The sequence below is a fragment of the Penicillium soppii genome (assembly GCF_028829465.1).
Source record: "Penicillium soppii strain IBT 18220 chromosome Unknown utg000001l, whole genome shotgun sequence".
Lineage (NCBI taxonomy): Eukaryota > Fungi > Ascomycota > Eurotiomycetes > Eurotiales > Aspergillaceae > Penicillium > Penicillium soppii.
Window position 1 is genome coordinate 1,652,518 of NW_026643231.1, and position 23,225 is coordinate 1,675,742.

The following is a 23,225-nucleotide window of genomic DNA, read 5'->3' on the forward strand; positions in this document are numbered from 1 at the left end:
AGTGAAAGACTAAAAATGAAGGTTGATGACAGAACGAAAGATTTCAAAGAAAATTTTGCCTAAGAAAAAGCCTGGAGAAAACAACAATGATTCTATCAAACCCAACTGCCTATGTCTGTAGTAAAGTGTATGTGTCAATTTTAGAAGATCCCTTACTGAACTTTCACTCAAGGTGATTTAGGTACATATGTACCTACTTATCTTCCTTTCACGGCCTCTCTCTTTCTCTTGTATCTTCATCTTCATTTTGATCTTTATCTTCACCGTTTGTCTTCATCATCTACACAAACATGCCATTGAGTCCCTGCTGTCTAAACTTCTGCTCGCTATCTCCCTCTTGAGACCTTAAGTATCACGTCAAAATCTCCTCCTACCAAGGGTTTGAGCTCTCGCTCCAGGGCTAGCTCAAGCTCTTGGGAAGTTTCTTTTCCCCCTTATCCTATTTTAATCCTGATTTTACTTAAAGTACAAAATCCAACGACATTGGTGGCAACTTCTCCCTCTTGCAGGTATTCTTACATGGATACATTGCACTTCTAAAGTGCCAGCAGTGAAACCAGGCTTCTGTCTCTACCCAAACTTGTTTCCTTTTCATTTCTGATACTCGAAGGATTGCAAAACCTTACTCCACCATCATGGCACCTGGGAAACCATGTCTTCATCAGCCAGAGATATTGTTGTCGCGGTTGATTTCGGGACCACCTTTTCCGGGGTTGCTTGGGCACAAGTGGGCAACGTGAGCAACACTTCTCCAGTTTTTGTTCCATGATCAATCGACTGACATTTACAAGCCAGATAGAATTCATCATATCAAACAATGGCCATACAGCAACACTAATTCGATAGATGGGGCAACAAGTGAAAAGGTACCTTCAGAACTCGCGTACACTTATGACAATAATGTCACTGCTCCAATCTGTGGGTTCCAAATTCCAGAGAATATGCCACGTCTGCAATTCATGAAGCTTACCTTGGACAAGGATGGAAAACATCACCTCGATTCTACTCTTTCAGCCAACCATCGAGATAGGCGTCGTATGGATTACCCACATCACGCGACCCCTGAGAGTGCCTTGGTGGATTACCTGAGTGCTCTTAAAAGGCACATCGACAAAGTCCTCAAAATCCAGATTGGAGATGGTTTTACAGACATGACCTTTGCATACGTGATCACTGTGCCTGCAATCTGGTCTGAAAAAGCCAAATTTCAAACACTTGAATGTGCAGAAAAAGCTGGCTTTGGTAAAGCATCGGAAATTCAAATAATATCCGAGCCCGAAGCTGCTGCTGTCCACGCTATGACGGTAAGTAACCCACACTCCCTGAAGGTCAATGACACTATCGTCATTTGTGATGCAGGAGGTGGGACCGTAGACTGTATTACGTTCACAATCGTTGAGCTCCAGCCCCGACTTCGCCTCTGGGAGTCTGCAAGAGGTAGTGGAAGACTGTGTGGTGGCGCTTACCTCAATTATCTATTCGAAGAATTTGTCCTCGGGCGAATAGGTGATTGCGAAGGCTGGGGGGATGATACCCTGGAGCCCGCGATGTTGTTATTCGAAATGGTGGTCAAGAGAAAGTTCAATGGCAACCCGAAGGAAACATTTGCATTTTCAGTGCCAGGCATTCCAGACAACGAGGATCTGAGTGTTCGTCGAGGCCGCCTTCATGTCACAGGTCAAGAAATAGTGGACTTGTCGACCCCCGTTCTACGAGAGACTCGCGAACTTGTGGAGCATCAAATAAGAGTCTCCAAAAATCGCGTCAAATCTATCTTCCTAGTCGGTGGGTTTGGCCAAAGTCCGCTCTTGCTCAATTTTCTTCGCGATTCCTTGCCATCTGAAATCACAATCCCCGCGCCTGTTGATGGATAGACTGCCGTCGTCAGAGGAGCTTGCGCAAAGGTGCTGGCAGATACGTGTTCATCAGCGCCTTCTGTCTCCATTGAGTCTCGAATGGCTCGAAAGAACTATGGGTTAATCATGTCTTTTCGCTATGACCCTTTCATCCACAAAGTCAAGAAAGGGTAAATAACCCGCAATAGTGATTGAGAATCTTGCTGACGGGAACAGGTACTGGTGCGACTTCTGGGGCCATTACCGCATTAACGTAATGAGCTGGTTCATCAACAAGGTCAGTATCGATACAAATCCAAAGATCTTCGCTAAAGCATCACGCCTTATTGACTAGAATAGGGTGACGATATCAAAGACTCTGAGCCGACTATTACCGACTGGCGGCGTCATGCCCTTAGAAGTCACGGAGAGGCTGACTCAATCCGTCTTCAGCTCTACGAGCTGGATACCGCTGAAGGCGAGGAGGCACCATTGTATTTTAATCGCAGTAAGTGCATGCCTGATAAAAACCATGGAAAGAAACTAAACTTTGGTTGCTGGAAGATATCAAAACACACGCCATTCTCCACCCGGCACTTGACCGAATCGATAAAGCGAGTATCCCAACTGTACGCGGTCACGATAGAGAAAGATACTACGAGGTTAATTTCCAGATAGAGGCAACTTATTACTCGGCCCATTGCGAATATTCACTTTGGTTCAGGGGCAAGAACCATGGCAGTGTGAGGGTTGACTATGTCTAAAACACCACTAAACTTTGACGGATAATGGACAGGACGGAATGACTGAGGCAGATGAGCGCAAAGAGGAAAATTGAGGGAAAATAGAAAACAAATGGGGAGAGAGATAGGAGAAAGGTAAATGGGGCTTTCAAAGGGGTATGGGTGTTTATGAACCGGCATCTAGTCATTAGACATGCTATAGAGCAAAGAATGAAAATAATGTTTGCTTTAAATTATGTCTCTTGTTGTGGTTGAAAGCATAGTCAGTCAACTACTGTAGTCAGGACACATCAAATGGGGCTATCACCGCCCCACGTGATTCTGCCACCAGCCACACCTGCGCCACTGTAAATTATTAAATCCACAACGGATTCGCCTTTGAAAGAAATCCAGAAATTCAGCTCCAGCCTCAATAACACCACAACGCACAATATGTCTCAACTTGGGAAGTGAGTAACTACTCAGTCAACCCTCAGTGATAACTGCTCTAACCATTTCTCTTTTCCAGCCGTGCCAACTGGGCCGACGACGAAGAATTCGATGACCCCTCCGCGCTCCCCGCGCAACAAGTGATCGCGAACAAGGACGGCACCAAGACTGTCATCTCCTACCGCTTCAACGATGACGGCAAGAAAGTGAAGGTCACCCGCCGAATTAAGACCACCGTCGTCCGCGAACACGTCAACCCCCAAGTCGCCGAACGCCGCAAATGGGAAAAGTTCGGACTCGAGAAGGGCCACGCCCCCGGTCCCACCTTCGACACTACCTCCGTCGGCGAGAACATCGTCTTCCGCCCGCAAGTTAACTGGAAGGCAAATGCCAAGGAGGCCGAGAAGGAGGGCCCCGAGAAGGGCAGCATGAAGGACCAGCTCAAGGACAAGAAGGTCAAGTGTCGTATTTGCAGCGGAGAGCATTTCACCGCTCGCTGTCCCTTCAAGGACACCATGGCCCCCGTCGAGGAGGGCACTGGTGCTGGTGCTGGCGGCGTCGAGGAGGAGGAAGACAAGGGTGGTCTTGGTGCTGGAAACTCCAGCTACGTTCCTCCTCACATGCGGAAGGGCGGTAATGCTGGTGGTGAGAAGATGGGCGGTCGCTTCGAGAAGGACGATTTGGCGACTCTCAGAGTTACAAACGTATGTTTTGGCTCTTTTCTACCTGCTCCGGGGGTTACGATTGTTTGTTTTGGGTTGGTACTGATTTTTTTTTTCTTCTTCTACAGGTCAGCGAGTTGGCAGAGGAAAACGAGTTGCGGGATCTGTTCGAGCGTTTCGGTCGTGTTACCAGAGTCTTCCTTGCCCGGGACCGGGAAACCCAGAGAGCCAAGGGCTTTGCTTTCATCAGCTATGCGGATCGTGGCGACGCACAACTGGCTTGCGAGAAGGTGGATGGCTGTATGTTATTCTCCCGCTTTGCGGTCTTTTCTATATGGGTCTACGGGACACTAACATTTTCTCCTTCTAGTCGGTTACCGCCACCTCATTCTCCGCGTCGAGTTCGCCAAGCGTACTACTTAAATGTGTTTTCCGGTTTTCTTTTACGACTTTTTGAATGGAACCTTTCCTTCTTCTCAGGCAGGCCTACTTTAGGGCTGAAGCTCTTTTCCTTGTATTGTAGGATCTGGTTGATAATGATTACCAAAAAGACATCCACCATGTCAATTACTTGCATTCGTCAGTCTATACAAAAGCAAGGGGTTAGAGAAATTTTAGACATTCTGCATGATTCTTCTATTCACACACCTTCCAGCTGAACTTTGATAGAAGTGGTGCTTCGAGCTATTGATATTTCATCGTTGCCTAATAAAGCATTTCTATAATTGCTTCATGGCAACCATGGAACTCCTCAGGGGCCCATGGCACCTCTATCACGTGGTTCTTTAACCCAACGTCTTTCGCATTCCAAGCTAGAGTAGAGTCTACTTTGGTAGCTCAGCCTCGGTAATTCGGTGTTCTTTGACGTGTAGATCCGTTCGATGGGCGTCCGTTGCCGGGCTTCATCCACCGTCCACTTAACATGATTCATGTGTCACCAGATTTAGTAAGATACAAGGTTCAAAATGACTCAACAGAGAAAGTGGGAGCAAGACAAGCTGCTAACCAGCAGATTCCTTCCTGTTGCAGCCATTCTGGCGTCGATCTCGCCACAGACAGAACCTTGGAAGGTAATTGGTCATAACACTCTCGATAAAAACGATCTGGTGCCGGACCCGGCTGACAATCCCCAACCTCGTGGGCGAAGCTGTCATCTGGGAATAGAGAATGCAGGTCTCGACTGCTCGATTCTCAAAATGTTTCAGGGATCTCATGTCTCCCTCTTCGCATGACAGTGGAGATGACATCGGAAGGAAATCGAGCTCCGGCAGCAGTACCTTTTTTTCCTCTTTTGTTCTAGTTACAATTCGATACATACTAGCTACGCCCACGGGTGGCAGATCTCGGGCTCAATTACCGAAGTGCAATGTACAGATCGACAGGGGGTTTCTACGAGCCAAAACCCAGACTTAGCCTCGCCGGCAAAAGTTGATTTCTCGATTTCCCGGTAACGGGCTTGGGTTGCATCACGTCGCATCCGTGTTTTTTTTAGGAAAGAGACTTGGACCGGGGTAAAAGGTTCACCTCGGAGTTCGGCATCTCGTCCAAATCCCCATTTAGCCAATACGAGCTATCTGACCAAGCAAGAGCGGAGAACACGAGACTACTCCCTGTCGCTATAGTTATCCAGAAACGCCCTCTAGGCCACTGCGTTCTGATCTCTGCTCCGCTGTAGTGGCATCTAGTATGACAAGAAGACACATGTGAAAGGAATTCGTGACTCCGCCAGATCCTAGTAACATCGCGGGGAACATCGGTGCCAAACACCGTGGTCTTGCTGTCATTGGTTACGGGAGTTTGACCAGAAGGGCTGTCCTTCACCGAGAACGTTTCGGCACCGTGCCGCCGTGCAAGATTTTCATGGTTGATGCTTCCCGTGTTACGCTGGCGCGGCTTAGGGTTGGCTGAGGGATGCTAGGGATGGCCGCCAAAGCTGATGTTTATTGCCACGGGGAGGCGAAAACGGCTAACAGATGAGCTGTTTGATGGAGAAGAGTCTTCATCTGGTCTGCATCCAGCGCCATCCAAAGCATATTGCCCGCCTGACAAGCTTCATCCAGAATAATTGGGGGCGGCGAGCCAATGAGGGACCCTTCATTCCGTCGGAACCCTCTACTTGAGGCTTTCTGCCTTTCCATCCATGCCGACAGGTTCGAATACTTCTGGCCTTGGGGAGCTTTTTGCCGGGAGCTTCGTTTTGGTGGGACGATTGGTCGTTTTGAGCTGTAGATCCATGGTGATCAAGGTTTGGAATGACAGTACGGGGCAACTGCCCATTGTAATAGGCTACCAGTGCTTAGGTCCACTTACCATAGGAAGTAGCCTTTAATCTCGCAAGAAGTGATACACAAGTAACCCATCACAGAACCTTGTGTCCAGGCAATCTGATGCCATCAATTGTGGGGCCACTGGGTCTAGATAGGCTTCAATTTGCGATTTATGAGGTCCAAATTGGTTCCAAATTATGCCATTGGGATCAATGTCTGCGTTTTTCCTAATGGAGCATGAGACTCGACATTGTACCAAAAGATACTTTAGTGGATCAACTCGCCCGGCCAAGCCCGGTGGATGTCTCGGGATGGAATGACTCAGCCTTTGCGCATAAGTAAAACCTTAATGTAAGGTCTCAGTCAACAAAGCGCTTCAAAAAATTATCAAGGAAATGCTAGTCCGACTGTTTCCATACTTGGTTGTCATTGTCCAGGAATATCTCCCCGAGACGTGAGATTTTGCCCCCTAGACCTATTCGGCTAGGGTGTGTTGACTGGGGAATTGAACAAGATGGGTCTATTGAGCGTTTCGATATCCTAGATCAACAGGCATTTGACGCTAGATTAACAGGGGGACAACGGTCTAGGATAGCACTAGGGCCTGGTCCTTTTGATTTGCGCCCAGGTTAAACCGTCCCCAGCCAATGAGTAATTTTCTTGAGTTTAGTTTTGTTTTTGTTGTCATTCTGAAAATCAAAACTCTCAAATGTCACGGTAGAGACCGTCATCCCGATTCCGGGATCAAAACATACCTCAATTTGGACCGTTGCCTGGTTGCCGAGTAGTAGTTTTCAAACCCCTGTCGTGAGGTCGAACACCTGGCCGAATGCAACCAACTAAACGGGCATGGAGTCAACCATGGACATTGCCATTGATTTGCAGCATGTAATTGTCACACAAAATTTATTTCTCGCGTTGGGTTGTCAATCGTTGGGATAGTAATGGCACGTGCCTGAAACAGAGACAGGGTCTTGAAAAGGACTCATGATAGATTGAGACAGTTGCAACGTCTAAAGTTTTTTTTCATGATTCAAGGTTCTAGGGTCCAAAGCCATTTAAATGATATCCATGGTTAGATTGATGAGTTTATGCAAGTTTAGGCCCTAAGAAAGTCAAAATCCTTATGAAAGATTTCATGTACCTGCAGTGAGTCCGTGTTTAATGGTATCCGCGTATCGGGCAATTTCTAATCAATAGTTCTCTTGATGTATATCTACATGCATCCAATAGTGACATGTACCCGATCGCCACAATGTGATCTAACGCCGAAATTTTGTCTTTTTGAATTTTGTGGAGCTCACGGGCAACTAAGTGGGCCGATATGATGCCTTTAGCTGCATTTAACAAATAACCCTAACATGGTTTGAGATGTCCGTCTAAACAACCTAAAACCTAGATGTCCAAAGTATTTAATGCATGTATCTACATGAGGGGAAGTAGAGCACTCATTTCCAAGTTCAGTATCTTCTACATGTTCAATGCATTAATTAGTTCTTTGATCTACTCGTCTTTCCTACATCTTCTGCAAAGTTGTTTAGTTGTCAGTTCACCGCCCCTGCACGTGCCAACCCCATGACGATAGGGGCTCTGAAAATCTCAACTTCAGTTTCATTGTACATTGGTATCTTTTGTATATTTCGGGCCCGACTCTGGTGTTGTATTGTTGATCAGTACACACTAATGCCCAAATGTGGCTAAACCCTGCTCCTAGTGCCGATTTTGGTACCAGCACGGCTATTATGTGTGGTCAGTGGGGGCGAAGAGCTGCACAACATATACTGACCACTCACTGGACTCCGCTGAAATCACATCAACATTTCCGTCTGACCAATTATGATTCGGCGGATGCTTTCCACCATACCTCTTCGCCATCTTACCCAGCTAGTTCGTACACAGCTAGTCTCTCCTGCAGGATAGCCGATCTTCAAGCCACTAATGCAGTTATGTCGACGAGATCAGGACCTGATCCAGAGTTTTTGATTGAATCCGTCTACGCTATTGCCAGTTTCATTCTACGGATCTGAATTTGACTGTGGGTTCTGGAAAAAGCTGCCGGGTACGGACCGCACTATTGCATCTGTTGGCCCCATTTCAGCTCTTATTTAGCTTTTTGTGGTGGGGTTCCCGTCCCGGTAGGGTATCTTATTTCCACGCCAGTACAATATTGTGAAGAGCCAGGTTCGACAGAGCTTGGTCTTTGCTCTCTTAGCCTGGGTGAAATAAAGAGTAATTAAGGGGAATATCCTCACCATACCACGTTTATTTCGCTACCGGGTTTGTCGGTGAACCCTGCCAACATGAATAATGCACCTAGCTAAATGGAAAACTGCCGATCGCATGATATTCCTCAATTCTTCATGCAAGAATCGCTGCTCGTGCCTCGAGCCTCCTAAAGTCAAACCAACAGAAATAAATTGAATATGGCCGGGACTGCTCCGACAGGCCTTTCAGACCATAATAATTAAAAAGAAGGAGAACACGGACCATGGCGAAAGATCTCTATTCCCTGTCTGTTTATTTCCCACCACCACTGACTGCTTTTTTTTCTTTCCCTGCGTCATTGGTTTGTGGATCCCCCAAGGTCGGATACATCAATCACTCTTGTCATGGGACTGGGGTCTTGTCTGCACGGGTATCCCGGAGGTTGATCATCTCCTCTATCCTTTCTAGTTTCATCTTATTTCGTTCTCCTGCAGCAACCCGTCTATTCGGGTGTTCGCGCTGGAATGTCATATTTCATTGGAAGTCTGATGCAAGGAAAATACATCCTGCCAACATTACTCATGAGCCGTGTACTGTATTGTGCCATACCCTAATATCGATCACGGTCCGTGCAGCCGGTCTCGGGTCCCAGGGCAACATGGAGGGTGTTTCGACCAATGTTCATGCTCCTTGAACAATTAAACCGTCTTGAGGTTGAAGCTGATGATTCGACGGTACGGGCTCTGCTATGGAGACATGCAAGCATATACTTTAGGCTCTGTTGCCGCGGCAAGAGATGGAAAAGAAAGGAATGACAAATTGAATCCAACTAGGAAAAAGAATTCCGTCCACTCTCCCTCCACCCTCAATCTCATTTAAATAAAGAAATTTTCGGGCCTTCATGTCCGGATCTAATTAGACCCCGATGCGAAAGAAGTCATTGCCGTCTATTATTTTGTAGCCTTGCCGAATACAACGTGTTCTGCCCTGGTGTTTCCCGATTCATGGGATCGGTCGCCTCTCGGCTACATTACTAGTGAATTTGTATAGAACCCTTGACAGGGTCCACTAAACATTTTCTTATAGGGCAAGCAATGATTATAACAACGGCTTTTCAAAACCACACATCGTAATACGTCTGTCAAATTAACGTAAATGTCAATTGTATCCAACTTACATGAAAACTGTTAGAGATTCTAATATCAATTACATACACACCGTCTGCTTCAATTTCACTAATGTTGTCTATACATCTAACTACTCCATACTTCAGGTAAGCCACAAACCATAGATCTTGCACTCTGCCAAAAGAAAACATGCCCCAGGATCTGAGGATTCGGCAGTTCCATTTTTCTTTCTCTCTCTCCATACCTCAAGCCAGGGTTGGCGATTAGATGTAGCATACCTATTTGGCAATACATGCAAGATACTTATAGCTAAGCCCTAGTCTTTCATTTGCTGTTCACGCTGTCACACTAGATTACATCAGTAACTCTTTTTCCAAAGCTTTTCCACTTCTGGACCCTATTTCGTTTAATGTTTTTTTTTAAATTATTCTTGCCCCTCCGTTGGCTGTGATTGCTATTATCTAATTTATGGGCTTAATTTGCCATTTGTATTTCTTTTTATTAAAAAAAAAACAGAAATACATTAATGTTAAACTATTATTTCTTTGCCCCGATCTGCCAATCTGCCAATCTGCTTCCTACCCTCCTCTACCTTTCTTAGATCTTGGTCTGTGAGAACTGTAGAGCCTGGTCCCATCTATTCTCCAGCTCTTTCCCTTTTTTGTCAAAGGTATATGGCTATGTCAGGGTTCCCAATCAGGAAATCATGTCTATCAGCAACCTGGTGACGCACTCTTCTGGCTCCCGGACATTCATACGTCTGCGTTCATTCTGGCAACGTCTGGCTTAAAAAAAGGAACTATCGTTCGTTCTTTTGGGCATGCTATTACCCTCACGCTCACCTTTATAATCCCGGGATTCTGCTGCCATTTATTCGCTCTTTACCACCAAACCTTTAGTCTCCTCCATCTTGCTTACAATCTTTCTGTATTTACGTCTTCTCAATCGCCCTACTGTCCTCAGGTTGCCTTACATGTCTATTTGACACCCATTCGGCGCACGTCTCTATTGCATTTGTCATATTCAACCCACGTTTCTCATAGGCTCCGCACGCTCCAATAGCCCGCATTACGCTTTTTGCGGATTTGCAAGTACTTCCTACGCTACGAGGTATCAATCGAGCATTGTGAGGGAATTCAACAAAGTTGAAGCGTTTTGAGGTCTGTTCTCTAACTTCCGCACCGTTCTAGACATCACCTTCTTGCCACCCAAGACCTCAAGGGCCAGTCGACGGCTTTTGCGTCTCGCCGGTGTTACCTCAGTCAAACCAAAACGTCAGGGTCTTCGAGGCACCTGGCATCAGCACGCTTAGGATGAATCCCTGTAAGCTTCATTCCTTTCTGCTCCCTGTTTTATCTGTCATGCGATTGCTTCGTCATTCCTGATTCTATTTATTTCTCTATAATCCCCCTGGTCTTGCTAACCTATGAATCCCCCAGCTCTGCTTTCCGAATCGTACTCATTGAGTGATCCTGTAACTTCGGAGGGCGACTATATCAACCCTCATTTGACAGGGTTTGCCGACGACGACGACAATAGCCAGCGAGTCGGAGGTCTCATCTCCATACCTGACACCAACGGCGTGAGGTACCACGCACAGCAGCCTGCAGTGCAGGATTTGCAGTAAGTTATTTCTACTCTTTCAATCCGGACTGCACTGGCGATCCACTCGGTCAGCCTCTCGACCCCTTGTCACTGCGCTTCCTCCGGGTCCGGACAGCTTGGACTTCAGTCCAGCCTGTTTCTGTACCTTCCATACCGATCTGCTGCCTGCATGTCTTTCTTCCGATGTTTTGTCCTTTTTATCTGAACTCGTGCCGTGGCCTTGAGGTCCTTGCCTCTTTTGCGCCCGTTTCGATTGTCTTCTTACATACATCATGGTTTCTGTGCTGCGCCCGGACTCATATGATACCTGCTGGGCTGCTTTAATTCCAGCCGATCGCTCGTGGTTTCTTTTATGGCTATGTGCTTTGACTAAATGATTTCTCACTCTAGATATACCGGCTCGAATCCTCTTGCTATGACCCCACCAGACTCCTGTCCTGGTAAGCCCTCTTTCCAATACTTATAGTTTTAATAAGGCCTGCTTTGACTGACGATTGAGCTTGTGAAGACTCCTTCCCCCCCACATCTGGCCCTATCTTCCCACATATCTCTCGAATTCAGCTTCCCGTTGATAGGATGACAGACTATCAACGAGTGCCAGCTCTGTAAGCCTTGCTCCACTACGATATTAGCTGAACACTGGATACCTAACCTTCTATCAATACAGTCAACCACCTAGTGGCATGCCAATGGGTATGCAGAGCTCAGGGCACGGTATGAACTCCATTCCAGCTCTCATGGGGCGCAATAATGCCTATGGATCGTATGCTTTACAACGTGGAATTGGCAATATGAACTTGTCGCTTGCGGGAATGGGCGATATCTCGCGCAACCATGGATATTCGGGTACCCCTCGTGCGTTAGACGGGAACCTAGATCGATCTCAAAATGCTTTGTATCAGCAGCCGATTGTGGAATCCTCGCAACGCTCACAGACGCAGGTTGAAGCTCCGCCGTTTGAAGACACGACTTATCTTGAAACGATTGTTGCAGAGTTCGGTGGACAGTATCAAACGGTGACACCAGACGTCCAAGCAAAGATGGGGCGAGGATTTTTTCCATGTGACAAAAAATGGACTTGCTACCGGCGCAACTACTTCGCTGTGACCTGTGCCTTTGGTTTCCATCCATGGCCGCTAGGTGCCCCCCTCTACGTCCGCTATCATGATCAATCTCTCGAGCCGATCCGTGGCTTTGCAATGGGCATTTCCGCAATTGTCAATGGGCAATACAACGAGACCAGAGAACTGGTTCAGCATACCCCAAAGCGCGACAAGCAGTCCGAACGCAAGCCAGTCCGTGTCGTCCTTCAGCCCTCACCCCCGCCTTCATTCTCATCAACCTCGACAGTAAATGGAAACCTGGCAGGTTTCGGTCTCGGCTCCCAATCCATGGACTACAACTCTACATTCCCAGGAGCACCTCAGCCAAGCCAGCCCCCGACATCTCACATGTTTGAGCGCATTCAATTCCAAAAGGCAACCGCGAACAATGGCAAGCGTCGCGCTCAGCAGCAAACTTACAATCTGGTCGTTGAGCTTTTCGCTGAGATTGCTAGCTCGGTTCCGGGTGAAACCCAGTGGGTACCAATCGCCCGCCGCCACTCACAACCCATGGTGGTCCGCGGACGCTCCCCTGGCCACTACAAAGACGGACGCCGCAGCAGCACCAGCAGCATGGGCCCAGATGGTGCTGGCGGCGATGGCAATGGAAGCATTCTCCCCCATGGACTGGGCCATACAAACCACAACCATCATATGATGTACGACGCATCCCATCGAGCCGGTCTTTCTTACGGCAGGGCCGATCACCGGCAGATGACTATAAATGATCATTCCCCGCTCAGCGACAGCCCTCTTATTTCCTCTTCATCCTCTTCTGGGTTCGAGTTGTCGATGATCGATACTATGGACCCTATGGACACCATCAAGTCTGATCCCTACCTCAGATCAAACCCCTATCAGGATACAACCTATGCAGGGGTCCCTGGCCACCAGCACCGCCAGTCGAGTACCGGTGGATACGATCCTGTTTACTCAACGGCTTATAGTCGTTACGATCCTATCCAGAACCATGGTCTATGCACCTAGACTGCGATTTCTTGCTTTGCTTTTTGCTTACTTTTTGTTTACTTCTTCTTTTTTTGTTTTATCTTTCTACCTTTTCTCGATGTGATCAACGAAATGGGACTTATGAACTGGTGCTGGGTGGCGTGCGTGGGAGGTCAACCATGAAGCAATTGCAATTCGCTATTTGCTTTTTTAATCTTTTCCCCCGTTTCGTGCGTGGGCTAGTGAACTTAGGACCTCAAACTATGACTGTGTATGATTGCTGGTCTTTCGTTTTCAATTCAAATAGTTAATTTCTTCTTTTTTCTTGGACTATTTCCTCGCTCCCATTTCTATCATATTATCTGCCATTCAAAAAGAAAATACAGAATGCCCTTGAAGACTGCGCTCACAAACAAATGATAGAACCTCCTGTCAGCCGAAGGCAATCCGCCGTGGAATTAAGATCTGGACTTGACTAGATTATAGCAATCTAGACGGTAGGGGGGGGGGGAGGGGGAGGTGATCCACTGAATGCTCCTGAAAACAACAAGTAATTCCATAAAAAGTGTATTCCCAGAATACACCGTACGCAAATTGAGATTCACTAGTCACTAGTAGGTTTGTCTTTGGCCATATTGGCCATTGAAACAAGGCCATATGTAAACAACCCTGCCATGCATCAAAAGCTAAAGCTTACAGTGCTTTGAGAAATCCACTAAAACTAATCCTTCCGATCCATTGCCTGCTGCTCTGAGATTTTAATTCCCCGATTTGCTCTGGTAGATAGCCAGGAACCGTTATTTGACGCAGACCTGGTCCCAGTCTCCATCGGTTGCAGGGCTCGCGGTCTCATTTGCAATGGGCATGGGCTTATGCGGTCTTGCCTTCTTACTTTTTTACCTTTTCGTCTGTTTCTCTTTTTTCAGCTGACGGTCCTCTATATTTGTGTTTATTCTCGTTGTCGTTTTGCCATCCAATCATGTGCGAAGCATGCAACGGTCAACGGTAATTTGCTTCCAGGGCTCTTTCGTATCCGATGACTACATGGACTGATGGCCTTAAAGTAAGCATGGGTTACTACCTTATTGTAATTGGGTCACATCAATTACCAGTCCATGCAAAATTAAAGGGCTTGGTGTGGCGTATATCTGTTTTTCCTTCCTGTTGTTGGTTCTAAAGTTTTTACATTTTGCTTTTTTTTACGTTTCTAGGAGGCTCCGTGGTATTAAAACCAAACGAAACATGGGAATACCGTATATTGTATACTGCAAGACAGGGAGGATGGATGCAGATTTGATAGATCAAAGCCAATCAGATAGTTCAGCAGCAGCCTATTTGGGTAGAGTTCTGGGGCTGGAGTTTGGCTTTATTTTTATTTATTCTTTTGCTTTCGTTCTAGGCAGCGAAGATCGCCTTGTGGGTAATAATTGTTAAAAATTCAATATAGTCAGCTTGTACTATGACTAATGTACTTATGTCCCATGTATCATGTACTAGGGTTTGAGAATCAGGTGCAGATCATGATCGACATTACATATGTGCAGGTGATGCTTTATTGCATGTCAGCTCAGCCCTGTTTGGCTACCACAGTACAGGAACCGTTCACATACTCTACCGGCTTGGGTACTTAGCCACGTAGGTATCTTGGTCTAAGTATATGAAGTGGAACAAAAACAGGCTCCTCGTGTGACCCTGGCATCAATCGAGTAAGTACAAGATGAATCTGGATATGTACTTACAAGATCTATATGTGGTATAATCTATTTCTTGCCACTGAATTCACTCATGGTTTTATTCGGATAAGAAAGGATCTTCATACTGTCCAAGCCCCCCTGCACCTCGGCATATTCCGATGTTTTAAACACTTTGATCCTTGCCAATAGCACCCCCTGCTAAGAACCGGGGTAGTAACATCCGCTTGCGGCAAGAGAGTCGAAGACCTTCAAAACTAGGGATTCATTGTTAGGATCAGACTATTTTTGACTTTCATCTGAAACAGGTCAGTTCAAGTCAAAGTTACCAGTATTGTTAGTATGTTTGCCACCGGGGGAGTGCATTACCACTCCGATCAAAATGGAACATTTGGTATATTGAAAATTTATCATTGCCATATACAAATATACAAAGCAAAGCGCTCAGATAGTTGATCTTGGGGTAAGGTGACCCTGATTGGCCGCTGCATTTTCTCATAGCCGGTTGGATATGTACTTCTGCACGTCGTACAAGGGAAGTCGGGCAGAAGGTCAATCCTAGGCGCTTTGAACTTGACTAAATCTTGATTCGAGTGCTGTAATGGCTTTTTTTTTTCTGGTTTTAGACTATTTGCCTTCACTTAGTTTTGTGGTCTATGTCTCGTTGTCTTCCATATCCTGATTTATGGACTTTGCAGTCTAACACGTTGTATTTCCTGCTGTATTCTGAAAGTATACGTATGTACTTGGTGACCATAATTCTATTAATTCATAATTTTGTAAAAATTGCAATGTGACCAACTTTGCTCACTAAATCACTTTTTGCTCAAGGGTCGCCTCCTTCAACATCGCCTCCACCGGGCTGTTTACCATTAACAAAAAAATGAAGATACACTAGCACCCATATGATGGTATAAGCTAGGACCATTATCAACGAGCCTTGTTGATTACATCGGCTTCGACACCAAGGTACTAGCTCACAACGAATGACCCTCTAACAAGCTATGCAGTCTCAATATACCACAGCGTTTTTCAGCCCTGTCTTTGGCATCTGGCCAACCGGACAGACAGTCATGATCACCCGATAGCACATTCAGCCCATATACTCACCATGCAATTTGCTTTGCTGCCTACCAGATCAAAGCCCTATCCCTGGTGTAGCTCAGATGAATCACCGTCGGAGTCAAATAGCTGCATGCCCTATGTAGTGCGAGCAGATAATCAATCCTGGATATGGTGGGTCATATTTTAGGATATCGAGGTCTGTCCTTGTATTGGATTGCTTTTTAAGATCGGGATTTGGATTTGAATATGTCCGAATATCTGTTGACCTGATCTTCTGCGCTAAAAAGGGAGATTGGCAGAGACTCTTTCTCCGGGGTTCCACCTTAACGGCCTCCGAGCATTGTGCTATCTTTGTCCTACTGCAAATGCCACATGATCAATTCACGGATCTATACAACGTGGTTCGTTGCGTTGGGTATCCCTGGTCTGGATGGCACGTTGGGTAGGAGGATGTGCGTTTGGTGTTGATTCTTGATGCAAATATCGAAAAGCGAGGACTGTACCCTGTAAGTCGTGTATGTATTTGGAATCTTTGGCTCAGTAGGAGGCATGAAAGCGCCTCGTGCCTTCCGTCTAGGAGAGTCTAACGACACTCTACCTAAGTAAAATAACATGTTATTGCCGCTCCTTTCGATATATCTTTCTGTCAGTCTCCTTTCGGGTCTTTCTTTACATATCTTAGATTTTGTTTCCAATTCCCTTCCAATTGTAGATGTATAGCGGCAAACTATCTCTTGTATGTACCTGCTAGATATATCTGCTAATAGAAGGATACCCTTCCAAGGTTAGTTGAAGTTTACATGACAAGCCCCGAGGTCCACATGGTACTCTCCGATCTCAGGGATACACAATGCTCTTTTCAAGGCCCAAGGGTCTCTTGTGCTACAATATCAACGCATTGAGTTTCGGAACAAAGTAAAGCACAGAGTATGAACAGCTCAATGTCCAGTCAATACCAGCTAATTACTTGGCATCTACCTGATGCACTATCATTGTGACTTTCCGAGTCGTTGTAGCCAAATCCATTAGCTATGCGGAATTACAAGTCTAAAATCAAGGATGTACAAAGACACCCAAGTCAACCGATTAGGGCTACCTAAAACAGATATTCAAAATCTCTAAACGCCCAAGAATTAAACCAACACCAACCCAACCACCCGACCTGCCCCTCGCATCACATTCCCAATCGGACAAAAGACAAACCTCGGAAAATAAAACCACCCCCTGATTGGCCTCTCGCACAAGGAACTAACATCTCACGATCCAGACCAGGCTAAGCACCGATCCACCCTTCAGCCGCAGCAATTATTCCGAGCCCCAAACCCAACAAAACCCATGTCCCCGAAAAAATGGAAGAAATGCAAAAAAAAAAAAAAAAACGTCCGCTGGATGAGCGGGGGAGGGGCCCGCTGCCCGCTGCCCGCAGCCCCCTGTTCCTGCGAACAGCGGCTGGAGCCGGGGTCGTTTCGCCGCATGGACGGCCGCGAACAGGGCAAAACTCCCATCACCCATCAGGCCACTCCTCGCGACCTTTCCGATGACGGCGACACGGCATGGCGATCAGACTTACATCTGCGATGGTTTCTGGCCGGCAAACAGTGCTATGACCGTCGCGAGGCTTGACAGGGTCATTTTTGAATTTGAATCCCCGATCCGGATCCGAAGTATGGATCAAAGCATATAGACGTGTTTGACAAAAGTTCAGCACTCAAACTCGCAATCGCAATCGCAATTCCAATATTGATTCTGCCATCTAACAAAACCTTCCCTCTCACGCCCGACTCCCCAACCCCGCCAACCAGTCACGTCCAAGCCGTGCCTTCCGAATGCCGTGCTTTCCGCTTCCGCATCTTCGATCACATGGTCTTGCGTCGCGCCCTGTCCTCTCTCTCGTCTCTGAGAGCTAACACAACACCTCAATGCTATGCTCATTTCGACTGGCTATCTTTATCTCCTCCGACGCGCGACACGCGCAGCGCCAGCTTGCGGTCTAGCGCATCCTGCTCTTCTTGTGAGGGCTGCATGCCCAGCGCGGTTTCGACTTGCGGTGAGGTCCACAGCCCGATGCCTGCCCAGGCCATGACGCCGATGCCGAACAAGGCGCGGGTTTTGGGCGTGAGGCCGCGGTAGGAACTGTGTTTGTTAGTTTGGTTTTTTGCAAGATTTGCGTGCGGGATTGGAATTGGGTGGTGTGGCGTTGGCGTACCTCCAGAGAGACATTTTGGGTTGGGGTGCTGTCGCGTGCTGTAGTAGTGACTGGGAAGAGGTACTTGCTGCTGGTGTCACGTGCTTGCAGATCACGGGGTGTGAAGTGTACCTGAGGCTAGTGAACTCTATGGACTTCGATTGTACAAGTGCTACGGGTTCGAGCGTGTGCTCTTTTAGGCAGGGCTTAGTTCCGCGCAAGTACATGCACAACCTGGGTACTTGTGGATTGATGAGGGAGTGGTGTAACTGTGGCTGACCGGTGAGGTACCGGGGTACTTTGGCCGGAGGCACTGGCCAAGCCCTTCTGTGTATATGATGATTACAGACTACGAAAGGAGAAATCAATGAGGAATAGAACAAGGGACAGAATAGAATCTAGTAATAGATTCACGATGTCACTTCGTCCGCATCCATCACTACCTCGACTACATCATGGGAGGCAGGAGACGTGCCATATCAAGCAATATCCACAAGAGCAATCAATAGTTGCAAGGTAAATTGATTAAAATCAACAGAACGAAGAGGGTCTCAGAGCGCAAGAAAACAAGCACAAAAATAAGGGAAGAAAAAGATAAGATATTCAAATGAAGCTCGACGTGCTTCTTTTATTTCTTGCCGTACGCCTTGTTGATCTCATTCTCGTACTGGTTGAGGATCTTCTTGCGCTGAAGCTTCTGAGCAGCGGTCATGAATCCCTATTCTATCGTTAGCTAGATTCATAGGCCATGTATACAAGGAGCAACTTACGTTTTGCGGGGTCCACTCCTCATCGGACAGCACAACACCGTCGATGATCTCCATACCCTTCAGACCACCAGCACGGCCGGCAGCTTGCAGTTGTTTGAGGACGATGCCGTTAAGTTTGTCATTGTGGACGAGAGTTTCGAGAGTGTCACCCTCGATGCCGTTATCCTGAGCAATCTTCTTCAAAGCCACCTCGACGGGAACAATAATAGCAATGGGCTTGTACTGGTCCTCAGCTGCGTAGACGCAGATGTTGCCAACAACGGGAGACGAGCGGTAGACCGACTCAAGCTTCTCCAAAGCGATGTATTCGCCGTTCAGGGTCTTGACCAGGTTCTTCTTGCGGTCAATGATGTTGAGGTGACCGTTGCTGTCGAACTCGCCAATATCACCGGTCATGAACCAGCCATCCTCGGTAATAGCAGCCTTCGTCTCCTCCTCGTTCTCGTAATAGCCCGAGGTCACACTGCCACCGCGAATGAAGATCTCACCCTGGGGTGGCTTGTTTGTGGTCAAGTAGCCAGCATCGGGGAAGTCAACGAGCTTGATCTCCACGCAAGCAGGTATTTCACCCAGAGCATTGGGGTTCCAGGCCAAAGGGTCGTTCAGGGCACCCATGGCAGAAGTCTCGGTCAAACCGTAGCCGCTGATCATAGGGGCGACGGCCATGGACAGGAACTTCTGGGTTTCCTTGGAGACGGGGCCACCGCCGTTCATCACGATGCGGAGGTTGCCACCAGTTGCCTCCTTCAGCTTCTTGAAAACGATAGCGTCCAGGATCGAGGCACCGATGCCCGAGCCGGGAATGCCAGTAGTCAGCAGGAAGTTCTTGGCCGACATGGCACCCCAGAACATGCCCTTGACGATGAAGCTGCTCTTGTTCAGGTTGTTCAAGACTCCCTTCTTCACGGACTCCCACACGGCCGGGACACCAACCAGAATAGTAGGTTTGAATTCCTTGATATCGCCCAGGCAGTTGCGCATGGACGCATCGGACAATGTGCGGGGGTTACCGTAACCCATGGTACCACCCCAGAACAAGCAAAGGTTCTCGAACATGAATTCCAAGATGTGAGATTGGGGGAGGTAGGTCAGCAGCGAGTCCTTGTGGTTAATATAGGGACCGACGATTACGTTTATACCGGCGGCTATTGCGAAAGATTAGCTGGATGGATTATAGTTCCGGGTTTCCAATTCGACTTACTGGCAGCAATCACGTTGGCGTGGGTCAAGGGGACACCCTTTGGTGGGCCTGTTGAGCCCGAGGTGTACATGATGCAGCAAAGGTCCTCCGGCTTAGGAGGAACAGGCTCCACATTGTTCTCTTCACCCTGCTTGCGCAAGTCCTCAATGCTCAACACGTTGAGGTGAATGAATTCGCTGTGCAGCTGGTCAAGCAGCTTCTGGTCGACCTCGTCGTCGGTGTTATAGATAATGTGCTTGAGTGAGGGTACGCTCCGGAGGATGTTAATGAGCGACTTCAGCAGGGAGGGGTCGAGGAAGATAGCAGTGCTACCAGTTTGAACCAGAGAGTGCTTCAGGCCCTCTTCGCCCAGGGTATCATAAGCGGTCACGATGGTCACGGACTGAGAGGCAGCACCTGTAGCAGTATGTTAGCAAATTGGTGGCGCATTCGGCAAAGAGTGAACAAACCGTGAGACATTGCCAGCCAGTGCGCACTATCAAAATACAATCAAAGGTCAGTTGTTTTGGTCCCAACTCGGCCAGGAGCGCATGTATCTTCTTACCTCGTTGCGCCGTACAAGTGGATTCTGCTATCCTTCTCAAGGCCAAGCTTGCGGAGACCGCAACCAAGCTCCAGACAAAGCTTCTCATACTCCAGGAAGGACTTGTAGGTGTAACCGCTTTTTTCAAAGTAAGTCCATTGCTTGTCGACCTCGGTCTCAACACCGTCGACGATCTTCTTGACTTTCTTGTTCTCGGTATGGAGCTTGATTAACTTGCGAGTACCGACTGCTCTGGAGTTACCAAAGACACGGGCGGACCGGCGGAAGTTCTCGTAGGTAGTTGTGACGTCTTCGGACGGGCGCAGGATGAGGCCGTCCTTGGCCGCGGGGTGCCGACGGGGGATTGTCTCACCGGCGACGGGTTCATAGCCGGACGCTTCGACAGTGAAGGGGCCCTTCTTGACCATGCGCGGCTGAATGTGCTGGTCGCGTTTCGACATAATGGAGTAGCGCGCTCAGCAGGAAACGGAGGGGAGATTGAGGGGAATAATAGTCTTCGAACGGGTAGTCGAAGAAAAGTTTCCTGTGTTTGGGGCGGAAGTTTAGCTAGTGCGAATTGGAAACCTGGTAAAGGGCAGAAAGTGAGTGGTTGAAGAAGCTTACCGGTCACTCAATGATTATCAATATTTGATTGATACTCGAGTGAAAGGAAAAAGTCGATATAAGAAGGTCAGAAGGAGGTGCCTGAGCTTGCGGAGATATGGTGGCTGGGCTCCGGGCAAATGACGCATCAAACCAACGTCTTGGTGTTTCTCCTACTGCTTTGCTGTTCTTTATATTTCACTTATCTCCTACCCTGTCTCTTTTTCTTTTAATTTCATAATGTCTTAGCCCTATCGAATTTTTCGAATCCCTGTTCATATCCATAACCGCGGCATAATTCAAGGGGCTGTGCTTCATTTCGTAAATTGAAGCTATTACTAGTACGGTAGGGTCTGCACTTGTTTTTGCCGTAGTATTGCCGTAGTTTGTGTAGTTTTCCTAGTGTTTGCGTTTAACCGCGGATCAATTCCTAATTTTCTTATTTTGTTCTGTTGGGTTCCCAACAGAATTATTTCCGCTACTTTGATGCTTCCATTTAACTATGTAAACCAGAATTGTTTTATAGAAACAGCAATACATCCATATCTGTCCCTGCATCAAAGTCCCGTGATCCCCGTAGATCAAAAAAAAAATTGAAATTGTTCCACTCTCAGATAACCTCAGAACAGAGATTATCATAAATCATCACCATGGAAGAAATCACCGAGCTCCTCAATATTATTGGCGAAGAAGTCCTTGACGTGGAAGAGGGTACGCCACGACCACATACCAAGCAGCAATACGAACTCACAAGCCCATAGAAACATTCCTCCTTTTCGCCCAAGATGTCGAGAGCAACAATTTGGGCATGGTTGATCCCCGCGCCCCATCAATAGAGCTCACAATCAACCACAACGAATACACAATCCATCAATCACCATCTTTACTATCCTCCCATCGAGCCGGAGGCACTACAGGCGCTGGTATGTACGATCTGCATAACTCCTCCGCACGGACTCCCCGCAAGTGTGTCCAGGCCCGAGTATCTCTATAGCTCCGGTGCCTCGGCTATGCAATATAAATGTCTTTCACTTGAGTCGTATTCACGAGTGTTTCCCCTTTCCTATTCGGCGTCTTTGTCCTCGGACACAAGGGCTCCAACAATCACCTGCCACTGCTATCTCTTGGCTGTTATCCACTTGGCCTGGTTTCGTTTCTCACTGCAACTTCATGCAAACTACATAGCTAGCTCCTGCGTACATACGTATACAATCACATACTAACACATCCACCCACCCAGTCCTCTGGAAAATCACCCCCCTCTTCGCAGAATGGATCATAAACCCCCAAAAACCCCCTCTGGACCTCGACAGTCCTCAATCCAAGCTCCACAGTCGCCGAACTAGGAACCGGCATTTCAGCCCTCCTAGCCCTAACCCTGTCCCCCAAAATCAATCACTACATCGCTACAGACCAAGAATACGTGCAGAAGCTATTCCGCGCAAATCTCGAAGCCAATGCACCCGCATCAACAACAGCAACTAACAAAAAGCCCAAATCCCAAAAATCAAAATCAACCCCGAAACAGCCCCCAAAATCCAATATCTCCTTCACAACCCTCGACTGGGAAACTGACCAGGCCGCCTCGCTGAGAGAGGAATGTCTGGGCCCAGACCCGGACGAAGATAAAGGCTTTGATCTCCTCATCTCGTGCGACTGTATCTACAACGAAGCGCTGGTTGCGCCGTTCGTGCGCACCTGCGCGGAGATATGTCGGCTCAGGCCGGGCTATGAGAAGGAGGGTGGCGATGCGCGCAGGCCGACGGTTTGTATCATTGCGCAGCAGCAACGGTCGCCAGATGTGTTTGAAGGGTGGTTGAGGGAGACGCTGAGGGAGTTTAGGGTTTGGAGGATTGGGGATGAGGTGCTTGGGGAGGGGTTGAGGGGTGGGTCGGGGTATCTGGTACATTTGTTGTTGGTTAGATAGGGGCTTCTTGAGCTTGTGGTCTCCGTTCGTGTCCTGTGTTTAGCATGGAAATATATTATCCGAATAATCAGCTGGAGTGGATATGAAGGTTCGAAATAAGAGCCGAAGGCACTCCAATCCTGCATTTGAGCTACTGCAACAACTTTTTGATCCAAATATAGATATTTATATGCAATTAGCTATAGACAATGCTTATTTAACAGACACCAAGAACACCGGAACCACCCGAACACAGGATATGCAAAGGGGTAAACACATGTACGAGCTACCCCCAAAACAAGGATAATAGTGACATATGCAATTGATTATCATATCTGGGCCGCTGCCGCGCCCCAG

General features: G+C 47.6%; 8 protein-coding genes across 8 annotated transcripts; 6 read left to right on the forward strand and 2 right to left on the reverse strand.

The window, feature by feature from the left end:
- Window positions 1–610: 610 nt before the first annotated feature.
- On the forward strand, window positions 611–2,599 carry N7529_000639 (Hsp70 family protein; the record flags this gene model as incomplete). The annotated part of the gene is made up of 6 exons (XM_057236170.1): window positions 611–736; window positions 792–1,785; window positions 1,930–2,026; window positions 2,073–2,133; window positions 2,196–2,343; window positions 2,400–2,599. Coding segments are annotated over 6 exons (1,626 nt in total), but the record flags the coding sequence as incomplete, so codon positions are not given.
- Window positions 2,600–3,010: 411 nt separating this feature from the next.
- On the forward strand, window positions 3,011–4,092 carry tif35 (translation initiation factor eIF3 core subunit g; the record flags this gene model as incomplete). The annotated part of the gene is made up of 4 exons (XM_057236171.1): window positions 3,011–3,027; window positions 3,087–3,711; window positions 3,798–3,969; window positions 4,040–4,092. The coding sequence occupies 4 exons, from the start codon at window positions 3,011–3,013 to the stop codon at window positions 4,090–4,092; spliced, it is 867 nt and encodes a 288-aa protein (XP_057102974.1).
- Window positions 4,093–4,634: 542 nt separating this feature from the next.
- On the forward strand, window positions 4,635–4,901 carry N7529_000641 (uncharacterized protein; the record flags this gene model as incomplete). The annotated part of the gene is made up of 1 exon (XM_057236172.1): window positions 4,635–4,901. The coding sequence occupies one exon, from the start codon at window positions 4,635–4,637 to the stop codon at window positions 4,899–4,901; it is 267 nt and encodes an 88-aa protein (XP_057102975.1).
- Window positions 4,902–10,694: 5,793 nt separating this feature from the next.
- Window positions 10,695–12,963, forward strand: N7529_000642 (uncharacterized protein; the record flags this gene model as incomplete). The annotated part of the gene is made up of 4 exons (XM_057236173.1): window positions 10,695–10,891; window positions 11,264–11,313; window positions 11,373–11,478; window positions 11,541–12,963. 4 exons carry the CDS (start codon window positions 10,695–10,697, stop codon window positions 12,961–12,963), a joined length of 1,776 nt encoding a protein of 591 aa, XP_057102976.1.
- A 4,106-nt stretch (window positions 12,964–17,069) lies between these two features.
- Window positions 17,070–17,303, forward strand: N7529_000643 (uncharacterized protein; the record flags this gene model as incomplete). The annotated part of the gene is made up of 1 exon (XM_057236174.1): window positions 17,070–17,303. One exon carries the CDS (start codon window positions 17,070–17,072, stop codon window positions 17,301–17,303), a length of 234 nt encoding a protein of 77 aa, XP_057102977.1.
- Window positions 17,304–17,608: 305 nt separating this feature from the next.
- Window positions 17,609–17,900, reverse strand: N7529_000644 (uncharacterized protein; the record flags this gene model as incomplete). Its single annotated transcript, XM_057236175.1, has 2 exons — window positions 17,609–17,813; window positions 17,887–17,900. The coding sequence occupies 2 exons, from the start codon at window positions 17,898–17,900 to the stop codon at window positions 17,609–17,611; spliced, it is 219 nt and encodes a 72-aa protein (XP_057102978.1).
- A 593-nt stretch (window positions 17,901–18,493) lies between these two features.
- faa4 (long-chain fatty acid-CoA ligase FAA1) lies at window positions 18,494–20,820 on the reverse strand (the record flags this gene model as incomplete). The annotated part of the gene is made up of 5 exons (XM_057236176.1): window positions 18,494–18,583; window positions 18,636–19,780; window positions 19,837–20,232; window positions 20,286–20,311; window positions 20,381–20,820. The coding sequence occupies 5 exons, from the start codon at window positions 20,818–20,820 to the stop codon at window positions 18,494–18,496; spliced, it is 2,097 nt and encodes a 698-aa protein (XP_057102979.1).
- Window positions 20,821–21,612: 792 nt separating this feature from the next.
- On the forward strand, window positions 21,613–23,175 carry N7529_000646 (S-adenosylmethionine-dependent methyltransferase; the record flags this gene model as incomplete). Its single annotated transcript, XM_057236177.1, has 4 exons — window positions 21,613–21,673; window positions 21,724–21,930; window positions 22,276–22,848; window positions 23,093–23,175. The coding sequence occupies 4 exons, from the start codon at window positions 21,613–21,615 to the stop codon at window positions 23,173–23,175; spliced, it is 924 nt and encodes a 307-aa protein (XP_057102980.1).
- Between the last annotated feature and the right edge of the window lie 50 nt (window positions 23,176–23,225).